The sequence below is a fragment of the Leptonychotes weddellii genome, chromosome 9, assembly GCF_054177405.1.
Source record: "Leptonychotes weddellii isolate Sample4059 chromosome 9, ASM5417740v2, whole genome shotgun sequence".
Classification (NCBI taxonomy): domain Eukaryota; kingdom Metazoa; phylum Chordata; class Mammalia; order Carnivora; family Phocidae; genus Leptonychotes; species Leptonychotes weddellii.
This window is the reverse complement of record NC_138377.1, coordinates 115,729,129-115,741,897: the sequence shown is the minus strand read 5'-3', so window position 1 is coordinate 115,741,897 and position 12,769 is coordinate 115,729,129. Positions and strand designations below refer to the sequence as shown.

General features: G+C 39.6%; 1 protein-coding gene across 2 annotated transcripts in view; it reads left to right on the top strand.

Moving 5' to 3' along the window:
- The window catches only part of LOC102739966 (multiple C2 and transmembrane domain-containing protein 2), a 130,321-nt gene that overhangs the window by 49,593 nt on the left and 67,959 nt on the right, over nucleotides 1–12,769 (top strand). For both annotated transcript variants that reach the window (XM_081831598.1, XM_081831597.1), the window contains exons 4-6: nucleotides 8,427–8,569; nucleotides 9,357–9,433; nucleotides 9,948–10,059. In XM_081831598.1, coding sequence (XP_081687724.1) covers nucleotides 8,427–8,569; nucleotides 9,357–9,433; nucleotides 9,948–10,059 — 332 coding nt within the window. The remainder of the gene's footprint in view (nucleotides 1–8,426; nucleotides 8,570–9,356; nucleotides 9,434–9,947; nucleotides 10,060–12,769) is intronic.

Below are 12,769 nucleotides of genomic sequence, written 5' to 3'. Positions count from 1 at the left end.
TTTCTCTGTTTGACTTATTTCGCTCAGCATAATACCCTCCAGTTCTATCCACGTCGTTGTAAATGGCAAGATCTCATTCCTTTTGATGGCTGCATAATATTCCATTGTATATATATAGTTAGGCCTTTTTCTAACTTTATCTGGGCCCTTCCTTGTTTGATGTTGCAGGGACAGTCATGCATGATGCATGAAGCAGAAGTGCACACCCCTGTGTGCTTTGGATCACCTGATCAGCAACACAGGTGCAAACATCTCTCGATGACCCTTTCACCAAAAGCCAATTTGTCCAATAATCTGTTCACCAAATGGCCCATTTACTGATTAACTGAATTCTTCAGTATATTGACAATGCTTTCCTTTAATCCGTATTTATAAACTGGTATGTATAAAGTTATCAGATGAGAACTTTTAAAAACAGCTGAAGGTCGTTGAGTCATATTTGTTAATTGTTTTATGAAGACAGAATGAAAACAGAATTTTAAATATTTAATTTGTCTCAGGCCAAAAAAAAAAAAAATGGGAGCGACTGGACATGCCATAGTCTAGGCTGCAGAGCCCAGAAAGGGGATGACTGAGGACAGAAAAGGAGAGGATATTAGGGGAAAGACAGATTGGGGGCAGGGGAAGCCTGGGTGTGGGGTAGGTGGAGCTGAAGGAAGTTTAGGGAGGCCATGGTGCAAGGGGGGAGTCTGAAGGTCCAAGAAGGACCTTACTTCCAACAGTTCTATTATGTCCCGTTATTTACTCCATACGGACTTAAAAATAGTAAAAAAATAAGTAAGTTTTGGTAAAACTGGTAACTTCCGATCATTGATCCCACTGTAAGTTAGTCACTGGAAATTGTTTCAGATACTACATTTTGGTAAATTGCTTTACCATTACATTGCAGGGTCCATCCGTGGGCAGGTCTTGACCAAAGTGCCATTGGGGTATTATACAAGGCAGGCTCCCTTAGAGGAGAGGAGTCCATCATATTCAGGAGAAAACTTCAGGAATAGTACACCTAAGATGTGCTAAGTGGCAGAACACATAGAGCAAAACACAAAATGGTTGGGTAGGAAACTGTTCTTTTGTGACTGGTAACAAGAGAACAGCTCCAGGGAGCATGCAGCTGCCATTTGCAGAATGATGGGTGAGGGTGATTCTGGGAATAAGCATGTTCCCTTCATTTAATTGTAGTGGATACAGTGGGGTTAGGAATTCGGCTAGACTTGAACATAACTGCTATCTTAGGTAATACAAAGTTTGCTCTGCAGAGGAAAAGCTTGTTTCTTCTTTCCCAGGTGGCTGAGGAAGAATGCCCTCTGAATTCCTGTAAACGCCCATTATGGTTTCTGAAGGTCAGTCCAGAACGCAGCACTTGGACAGGACTTGATGTAGAATCTCAGCTTCACGGCTAGGGGGCAGCAGCAGCTGTGCAAAAATCATCACTAGCAGTTTTTCTGGAAATCAGTCCTGGCTCTTATTTAGCCGGCCTCAAAGAAAGTCAGAACTTATGGGTCCCATATAAAAATGGCTCAGGCTTGGTTGTTTTTCTGGCAAGGAGAAAAATTTCTAAATATGTATAATATTGGGAAGATTCTAAGTGTATGCTTATACATAGTTTGATTAGTCACTTATTACTCTTAAGCCGGAGGATAAGAAAGACATCAAATTTATATTTTGCATGTTTCCAAATACTGTTTATACAGGATGAGTTCATCGATGTGTATATCAGTTTCCCTAAAGACCTGGCAAATAATTATTGGCTTGGATCAACTCTTAAGATCTCCTAACAAAAGTTATCAGATGTTACAAAATGTGAACTTAATGTAAAAATGTGGAGATAATTTCTTTTCATAAACAAACAACTACTCTGAGAAATGCATTTAATTAGGAAACTTTTCTAGCCTGACAACCCTTCTTTTGAAGAAACTATATGGCTGACATGTTTTTACTTGGCAAATGAGCTTTGCTGATAGCAAATAAGGAGGCTTTTGCCTACAAATATTACTTTTGCATCGATTTTTATTTTGAATTAGGAATGCTAGTTTTTAAAAACCGTATTTTATATATATGCACAGATATACACATAAATGACCTATGGGCACAAAGGGGACTGATATGTTGTTGACTGAAGAAAGTGGGTAAAAATATAATATGAACTGGTTCCTTTTTTAAGATTTTATTTATCAGAGAGAGAGTGTGTGAGCACTGCGGGGGGTGCAGAGGGAGAGAGAGAATCTCAAGCAGACTCCTTGCTGAGCGCAGAGCCCGATGCGGGGCTCTATCTTACCACCCCGAGGTCACAACCTGAGCTGAAACCAAGAGTCAGAAGCTCAACTGACTGAGTCACCCAGGTGCCCTAAAGCTGGTTCCTTTTTGTGAAAAGTGTGTGAGTGTGTGTGTAAAGTCTAGGTACATATCACTGTATTACTAGATTGTAGTAATTTTATTTCTTTTTAGTGCATCTTGAGTTTCTGCTGCTATACCGTGGCCGTGAGTTATATTATAAAAAGCAAACAGAAGTTTATAATTAGGGCTTCATTACAGATTTATTTTATTTGCATATTAGATTGATTCTTGAGCCAGTCAGTGTGATATGGTCTGTTCTACTTATCACTTCTGTTGCTTCTGACCATTTTCCCCCCATAACTCTCTCAGTGCAGTAGTAGATAAATAAAATGCCAAGAGAACAAATATGGTTCTTGATGACCCTCTCCTTATGAGAGATTTGAGTTGTCCTGTGTCCTTCTCACTGAGCTGTCTGTGATTTTCATCAGATTATATTTGCAAAGTGATCTGAAATCCTCAATAAATAACATTAGGACGGTAGGTAGAGTGGTAGCTAGTACTCATGAATACTTAGTGCTATTCAGTTTTTAATACAATCCTTTCTTTCCAGGAAAGCTCAGATTGTTTCAGGGAAATGTTCCCAAACCACCTGGGATCTTGTAAGAAGTATGTAAGGAATTTTCTATTCAATTTCTGCAGAGAAAAGGTGATAGAAATTTCACAGCTTTAGAGATGGGAATAGAAGGAACATTACAGAGACAAATTGGTACATGTTATCTTGGATAGGTAAAATAAATGAATATTTAATTAATACTGGATATATTTTTCTGTACTCACCCCTTTTTAAATTAATTGAGTAGTAATACTAAAAATAATAGCAGTTGCTGTGGGACTTTCTCAGTAAATGGCTGGAGTCTATTACTGAAGTATATTGGTTCATTCAGGTCTCGAGATAACCCTAAGAAGTTGTATTTTTTTTAAGATTTTATTTATTTATTTGAGAGAGAGAGAGCATGAGCAGAGGGTCGGGGAAGAGGCAGAAGCAGACCTCCCCTCTTAGCAGGGATCCCGATGTGGGGCTTGATCCCAGGACCCTGGGATCATGACCTGAGCCAGCTTAGCTGACTGAGCCACCCACGCACCTGAGGTTGGTATATTTTTTATAAACAGGTGAAGATAGTAAGGCATAAGGAAGTGGGATTTTACTAAAGGGAAGTTATGAAAAGGAAACTATGGGATTTTCATCCCCATGCCATCTTATTTCAAATGTCATCCATTCATTGATCACGTATTTTTAATACCTATATCATGCACATTAGGCAAGTTTTGGGCATACATCTTACTTTCTAGAGCTTTGATTTGGTGGAATCTAATATTATGTTCATAGATGCTCCTAGTAAAATGATTTTTATGTTGAAATAATTTTCTGAAATACAGGGATGAAAAGTTTTGAGCTGTTGGTATTGTTGTTATCTGAACGTTGTTCTTAGCAGAGGTCAGTATTCTGCTCTACACCGAAATTCCAAGGAAGGAAGTAGTAAACAGCTTCTCCCAGTGGGTTTTGATGTACTAACCCTTTCAGTTCATGGAGCATCCCTCCAGGTGAGGTTCTGTGGAGCATCCCTCCAGGTGAGGTTCTATGGAGCATGGTTGGTGAAGCCCAGATTGCCTCCTCTTTGGTCCAGGTGCAGCTTCTTGCTTGGCTCCCAGCTCCCTAGGGTGGCCTTATCTCAACCACAAGCTTTTCTTGCTTTCGTCAGTTTCTTCTGCCTCCTACATTATAAGTGAATGCCAGATTTATATTTCTAAAACTAGGCTCTGATCATTTTTACTCTCCTGTTCATACCTAAACCTGACTTTGCTTCCCTCCTCACGCTGAAACAATTCCAGATGGACGAAGGACTTACGTGTAATAAATGAAAAACTACAAGATCAGTGGAAGGAAACATAGCTGAGCCAATTTAAAATCCTATAGTAAGAAAATTTCTTCTGAGCAGAATGTCAAACTACAAAGCCATAAATAAAACTTTGGTAAATTTGACTAAATAAAAACAAAACAAAAAAAACTTATTGCAAGAAATAGCTTAAGCATAAACAAATTATGACAAGATTTATAGCCAATGGTTGATTCCATAATTAAAGACTCATTCAAATCCTGAAGCAAATAACCATGAGATCTTAGAAAAATGGGCAAATGATATGATGTGAATTTCCCTGACAAAGAAATACAAACGTAGGTCACTAAAATATGAAAGATCCTAAGCTTTTCTCAAAATGTCAAAATTAGAGAAAAATAAAGATTCTATTTTTCCACCTGCTGTTCTTTTAGAGTAAAGGCATATAACATCCAATTTTGGGGAGCATGCAAAGAAACAAGTACAAAACATATACTCTTGGTGGGAATGTAAATTTGACAAACTTTGGAAGAACAATGTGACAGTGTGTATCCAGACCAGAAAAGGTTTGGATATTCATGTGCCCAGCAGTTCTAAAGTTAAAAATTCCCTCTGAATATACTCATGCACTCCAAGAGAGTCATACAAGAAGACTTATTATAGTATTGTTTGCACTGGTAAAAAAAAAAAAAAAAAATTGGAAGTGATGTAAATACCCATTATTTGGTGGCTGGTTACATAAGTAATGATAATTTATGCAGCGGATTATAAAAAACAAACAAACAAACAAAAAACCCTGGTGAAACTGTATTGTTTTAATTGTGAAAGCATGAAGTCCAAGGCATGTAAGATGATTACATTCGAGTTAAAATCATTTCTTGTATTTTTTTTTCCTTTAATAAACCTATGAAACCAGCCCATTTGAAGAATGGGAATGAAGAAAGTCTGAGCGAGTAGAGACTGTCCTTGTCATTTCATACCTTCCCGAGACCAGTGCTTATTTTATATGTGTGTTAAGAAATTTAAAAAGAAAACACAAAACACAAAACTACCCTATATTTCTTACAGAACAAAATTAAACTCCTTATTTTGTTATTTTAAAACACTTTGGCCTCTGACTCATACCTGCCTTTTAAACTTTATTTCTCATTATATTTTTTCCACTTATTTTTCCAGATCGATTGAAATGCTTGCTTGGCACCCCACAGATCTTGTCATTTTGGTCTCCTCCCTGCTCCCCCAGCTTCAGTGCTAGTGGCCCCTGCTAAAGAGACCTCAGTCCTTCCCCGTGTGTTCGAGTCCACCCGTATCTCAACCAGGACCTCCTCTTTCAACCTCCACGGACACCCCAGCTGGAGCTAATCTTTTCCACCTGTGAGCTAGAATCACCCCCGAGTTCAGTTCTGTTTTGACACTCACCTCTTGGGCCTTACGTTGTATTTCTGGTATGTCTGCCACCCACCAGGTGCAGGAGACTGGACTGAAGCAGGCTCTGGGACTGATTGACCTTGGTGACCCTCCCCCCCCCATCGTGCCTAGCACCGAGCCGGGCTCTGAAGTCAGCCGTTAGCGTTTGTGGCATGTGAGCTGTGTCAGCAGGCCTGACAGATCACCGTGTCATTAAGCAAGAGCAGAAGTAAGGATGGCCACACATTGTGGTCACGAGTATAAATCGGTGTAGCATTTTTTGGAGGACCAGCGAACGGCTGTTAGTCTGTGTCGGCAAGCGTCGAACCCCTGTGTGTTTGGAGGGCAGCATGGAACTCAGGCCCTGGATGCTTAACACCTTGCTCTCCTAAATCCGAGGTTGTGTGGGACCCCCATCGGGTCCACATGGCAGAACCGGGGGCCACGCCAGGACGCGGGCGCCCGTCTGGCCTCGTAGCTTTTTCTTCTCCTCCCAGAGTGCCACGCTCCCTCTTTCTCCCACAGAGCCTCATTGTTTGTGAAGCTCCCAGTGAAAAAGGTGAAAGTCCACCCATTCAGGTGTCATCTCATCATTTGTATAATCGGGGAGTTGCATTCCTGAGCCGCCGACCCCTTTTCAGAACCTGCCTAGTTGAGATGTCACTTCCCTGACAGTGAGGCACTTAGGCTCCGGGAGAAAAATCACAATGTGCTCCCCCCCCCTTGCTCAAATTTTCCCTAACAATTAACGCCACACTAACTTGATGCCCTCTTTCCTTGTTTGGCTTTGTAAACCCTGGTCCCCTTTTCTATTAATTCCAGACATTAATATTTTCTTTCACGCAACTGACGCCATTCACCCGTGAAACCGTTTGAACATTATGTAGCTGTCAGGATGCCTGGGGATTACCCAGGATGCTTTGCCTGTGAGAAAGTGACACTGCGGAGGCCCGGTTTTGAGATGTTTATTTTGAGAGCACGCTGACAAGCATGAAGGCCCGATCCCAGAGTGGCAATTTCATTTAATTAAAGGCCTCTTTTTATTATAGTTTTCCCCCCGCTTTTTTTTTTTTTTAATATATATATATCAGAATGACGGTTAAAGTCTGGCTTGCCAGAGGTGTTCTCCATGTACTATAAAGGGGAATGGGGGGGGGGTGGGCGGAAGATTGCTCACTCACTAGTGACTAGGCCACTGAATGGCTGTGAATGCATTCCTTTTTACTGTCCTGTTCAGAGCTGCCAGTGAAAACTGGGCGTGTGTGTGTGTGTCCCCAGTCTTTAAAACAGACTGCCGGGGGCTTCCGTCCCTGGGTTGCCAAACTTAAAATGCGAGAGTCGAATACGTGTGTTTGTATGCGTGTGGTTTCATTTCTTCGTCTCAGAGTTAGAAGTCTTGCAATACCGGAAGGCTACCACCCAGATTATACCTTGGGTAATCTATGAAGGCTTCTAAACAATGTATATTATCTTGCTTTCTAGGGAAATCTCTTTCTGTTGGAATAATTGGGGAGGTATTGCATTTGTGTTCAGTCATTTTCAATATGGCAGCTAAATAGAAACCACCCCCCCCGCAAAAAAAGGAGCTAACGAAAATAAAAGCCTAAGGTAATGAAGGACAGGTATTAATGATTTGGTAAAAGTTTGCAACAGAGTAGCCTAATTAATTTTTGAGATAATATCTTCGACTCTTTTGGCTTGACTTTAAAGCAGGAATTCATGTCCATAAATATATGGGACCTGTGTTGGGCACCGTCCGCGGCACCTAGGATATGTATCAGGGAATATAGGTTGGTCTTTGTGCACTTATTCATGATTGTCTGTTTCGCGGTCAATTATAATATCCTAACTCCTCAAATTAGATTTTTTTTTTCTTTTTTTGTGGCATTATCAGCAGGTCTCCAGTTCTCCCCTCACTGATGGTGCCTTCTTTCTTCACCATTCACTGGGTATTAATTCACAAGTATGTCCCAAGTATGATGGCGTACTTACAGCCATGTGACAGACACGCACAACACAGAATTCACGGTTTATGTTTACAGCCTCCCCCCCACCCCACCCCAGACTGCTCTGGAAGTGGGGAGGAGGGTTCGTCATCAGCCCTTCTTTCTGCTTTGGATAGCGTAGCTGGAGGGACATTATTCTTTCTTTTTGGCGTCTGTTTCAAAGCTCCCTGGGAGGAGCTGGGCGGGTCAGGGGTGTCGGCCCTGAGGCCAGCTGAGGGCTTGGCTGGTGTGACAGTGTTCTCTGGCTTTCCTGCAGGTGCAGCAGACGGCAAAGAATGGCAACTTTGTCAGTTTAATCTGTATGCCCCCAGTTCTTGTCTTCGTCCTGTGGCCCCATCTTTTGAACCAGTGGTTTCAGAGATTTATTTATTATGATTATGTTCGAAAGTACAGAGTTCTGTTGAGTCAGCCATCTGGCCAAGTGTTTGAAAATGGTTTCTTTCCCTTTTCACGGACTTGCTGCCCTTCTTAGGAGGGGTGGGTTTCTCCCAGGACTCCTGACACCGTCGGCTGGTGCCGGTGGATTTTGTTTCTGGAATTTTTGTGGGTAGTGTAGTGATGACTTACCCAGAAGGAAACCAAACAGAAAAAGCTCAAGGAGCCCATTTGTATTCTACCACGAAAGGCAAAGAAGAGTCAGTCATTTACCCCAAATTGTTTCATTTTTCTCTCCTCTCCACCTCTGGGGCCTTCAATCCCTGCACAGGGAGACATTTGTCCTGGGTGTGCTCAGTGAAATTCTTTGAGCCAGGGCAGTGTGGAAAGAATCTTTACTTAACGGAGATCCTGGGCTTTAACGTATATTTTTAAAACCTGTCTTGCTCCCTTTTCTTTTCTTTTAAAGGCACAAGCGATCCCTATGTGAAATTTAAGCTGAATGGAAAGACGCTGTACAAAAGTAAAGTCATATATAAGAACTTGAACCCAGTTTGGGATGAGATAGTTGTACTTCCAATTCAAAGCCTTGATCAAAAGCTCCATGTGAAGGTAATCACAGATGGCTTTCAAATCTGCCCTTTGGTTTAAAACGTTGATATCTCAGCAATCTTTGCCCCCTTAAAAAGACAATGTCCCCAAATTCTTTTATTATTGTTAAGCTCTGGGTGAAAAATATTAGTGTGGAAGGGATTATTTATACCCTTTGTTGAAACTGTATGTTTTTCTCAGATCAGTGGTATATACTCCACAGAAAATCAGAGTGAAAATAATATCTCCATTGATTGTATTTAAACTTCCTGCACGTGGAAGAATTATTACAGCTGGTGTAGTGGCCACAAGTAGGGAAGCCTTTCTCATTAGGTATAACTTTATACTTAATAGAGCTTTAAGCTACTGGTTGTAAGCATCAATTGCTCTAACGTCTGGGTTAAAACTGCATGAGTTGAGTGCAGGATGGGATTGCTATAGAATATTTAGCAAATTTCTATTTAATTGGCAGATCTGCTCACCGTGGAAAATACTAAATTTTAATGAGAGACCATTTTAAACTACAGAGAGCGGTCCATTGTGCATTAACATTTTAATGCATATGAATACTGCCTTAAGAGTATTTTCTGCTGTTGTTCTGGCTGTGGTAGGCAAAATGGGCAAGTCTGAATAATCTTTGTTCTCACCATCGGCTTGGCCTAATTCCTCCTTAACTGCACTATGCAAATTATTTTTTAGACCTAGGAGACTGAATTCAAAATTCCCAGCCTATTGCATTTATTAATAGTTTGATAAATTCAGTTGGTTTACCTTATTAATGTGTTACTGGCCTCTTCCCTCTTTGTAGGTATATGATCGAGATTTAACTACATCTGATTTCATGGGTTCTGCATTTGTCATTCTCAAAGATCTTGAGCTTAACAGGTACTGTATTTTTACCTTCTAATTGTGATTTTGAAGTTTAGAGGGAACTCAAGATAACGTTAAATGACATTTGTTTAGATTAAATGACAAAAAAAAAATCTGAATAAATGAAAGCGTGCTTTAAAATGTGAATTTTTCTATGATTTTAGCTCTTCTCTCCCAAACCTATGAGTCGGATATTAAATCTTCCACAGTGTGTTCTGAAATGTGTATTGGATTTTGAACTGTTAATATTCAGGTTCATTAACCTACCTAACCTAAAAATAAAACAAGTATTTAAATTTTATTTGGGCAGTAAAAGAATCCATTAACCAACTGTTGAATTAGGCAATGCCAAACAGTTCCCCTACTCTGAAGATGGTTGGGTTATTTTTACTGAATTTGGTGCTTTTTAAAACTCGTGTCTCACTCTCATGCAGAGGTAGGAGACTTTTTCTGTAAGCTCTCGATGCATTATAAGACTATCTAGTACTGCCCATAAGTGCTAATGTTATTTGTTGTATTTTGCTTGTAGAACGACTGAACATATTTTAAAATTGGAAGACCCAAACAGTTTAGAAGAGGATATGGGGGTGATTGTATTAAATTTGAGCCTAGTAGTAAAATACGGTGATTTCAAGAGACATGTAAGTATGACCCTTTGTTCTTTTCAAAATTCTTCACTGCAATTGTCCTTTGATAACTGGGTTACCAGATGGTTGGCATTTTTTGTAATTATTTTTGGAGGGAAACAAACAATTGTATCAAGATGTAAAGTATGTATCTGTGGTTCTATGCATCCTTTCTTTTGGAACTCTGGAAAGAAAATTCTTTAAGGAATGATCTCTAATTTGGCTAGGGATGTGGATGTTGCTATTATTAAAATGCATATGCTTTTCCTAAGTGGTAAGGTTTCCATTAATTATTTTCTTTTTTTTTTTTAAAGATTTTATTTATTTGACAGAGAGAGACACAGTGAGAGAGGGAACACAAGCAGGGGGAGTGGGAGAGGGAGAAGCAGGCTTCCCGCGGAGCAGGGAGCCCGATGTGGGGCTCGATCCCAGGACCCCGAGGATCATGACCTGAGCCGAAGGCAGACGCTTAACGACTGAGCCACCCAGGCACCCCTCCATTAATTATTTTCTTAAGTACTGGATGACTTAGACATTATTTGGTTATGCAAAGCAGTTCCTGGGATTTAATTATTACATTGTAAATTATTAAGGTGATCAAATACATATTTGTAGCATTCCAGTTTGTTTTCTTTTAGCTATCACATTTTCTGTTGAGAATAGTTTTGGGAAGATATAAATTTTTATATCCTCTGATCTATTACTACATGGATGTTTCTAGTTAATGCATGGCCTATTGAAGATCTCTCTAACACCAACAAAGCATTGGATTTTATGACGATTTGACTGGGACTGTGTTCTTATGAGCAAATATGTGACAACATATCATAATCTAATTTTATATGCAGGGGTCAGACCTTATAATTCCAAGAATTAAAATAAGAACAAAAAGCATCTTTGATCATAAATTATTTGAAAGGCGTTTCAAAAGCCAACTAAAATACCGACTTAGAAAAGGACTAGAATGTGTTCAAATTTAAGCATGTTTAGACTCTGGTATGAAAATCTGAAGCCTGTTTATAAATTAGGCCTCCAGGAGTACTTCTCGAATTGAGTCAGTGGGGTCGATGAGGAGAATATTCTTCATTTTGCTATCACCTTTGCTTTTAGTTGTAATTTATTTTCATGGTGAAAATCAAGACTAATTTGCTAGTAAACTCACAGAAAATAGCAGAAAGGAATAGCAAAGCTGTACAGTGATTTTTCAGTCGCCAGAAAGTCAACTCAATCGTTGCTATTTTTAATTTGAATTCTTTACTTATGAGCATTTACTTGACAGTAACTGGGAAGAAACCTTCCATTTATTAATTTTTTTAAAGAAATAGTCCTTTTGAAACTGGAAACCTTAATAAAGCTGATGTTGTGATGTTAAAGTATCTTAAATTGATGTTGAAAATAAACTTTTTTTTTTTTTCTATCCAACATAGTGAAGGAAGGTTTTCTTTCGCTTCTCTCAGCCTTGACAGTATTGCTGTTAGATTCAGTGTCAGTGTGTGTAGTAGGTGATTGGTTCCTTGATCTGGACGCCACGCTGAAATAACATGCAATGTAAATAAGTATCATTGGCCCCATCATTGAGCAATTGCTGGCTAATATGTTCTGAAAATTTTCTTACATATTTAAGTGGGGCTTGGAAAGTTGGATAATTTCTCATGAAGATAGCTGCCTATGTATTCCTGTTTTGAATGTTTCTCTAGTATATTGGATTATGTCTAGCAGTCATAGGCCCCTTAAAATGTATTTAAACATTGCCAAAATTTGGGGTAATGCCATTTTAGTTAAAATGTATTTCAGATTGCAGAGATATTAATACTAGATGCTGCCTGAATTTGCTTTTGTAAAGAAAAACTTTTCAGAATCCTGAAAGGAGCCACACTTGTCATCTTACTGAGTTTGGCCATTTTTTCCTTTGACCCCTCCCCACCCCCACCTCTTTTCAAGAGTTTGACAGACTATATCTGCCTGCTTCTGCACTTTCTCATTTTCTTTGTTCTTTGCTTGTCTGATAGAAGTCTAGGGTACAATATATTTCTTGTACATATATTTTATGGGGCATTATAATATAGAAAACCCTGCCTGCTCTCATTTGTTTTGATCAGTAGTTTTAGTTTTCTGTTTATGTACTTGATCAAAGTATCCCCAAGCAAGGAATCATCTATCCCGGGCCGTGTGTGGTTATTCAACTTACACAGTGCATATGGGGGCCTTTGGGGATAGAGCAGGTATCAGAAAACATTTGTTCTTTTCACTAAGTGAATATTTAAAGACATCCTTATGCGGGGTTTTTAAATGGCAATAACTATAACACTCAAGACTGGAAAGATAAGAGATCATTCGATTGGGAATCACTTGTTTGTAAATTTCCATCCTGGCAGTCTTTGTCACTTGAGAACCAGACTGACAAAAATCTGAACACAAGCAGAATGTCAGTGAACTCACCCTTTCGTCCAGGGATTGAAGTGTATATATAGACATGGTAGAGTCGGAAGGCAGGTGCTGGGTGGAAGGCTGACAAACCCACCATCTGTTTCTCTTTCTTGAGTTGTAGTTGGAATTGTGGGCTTCGTCATCAGACGGCCTGGATTTGAATCCCAACTCTGCTACTTTCATGCTTTGAGAAGTTAAGTGGACTTCTCAATGTGATCAGGTCACATTCACAGAGTTACTTAACCTCTCTCAACTACAATTTCCTCACGTGTGAAATGGAGATTAAAAAAGTGTTTTA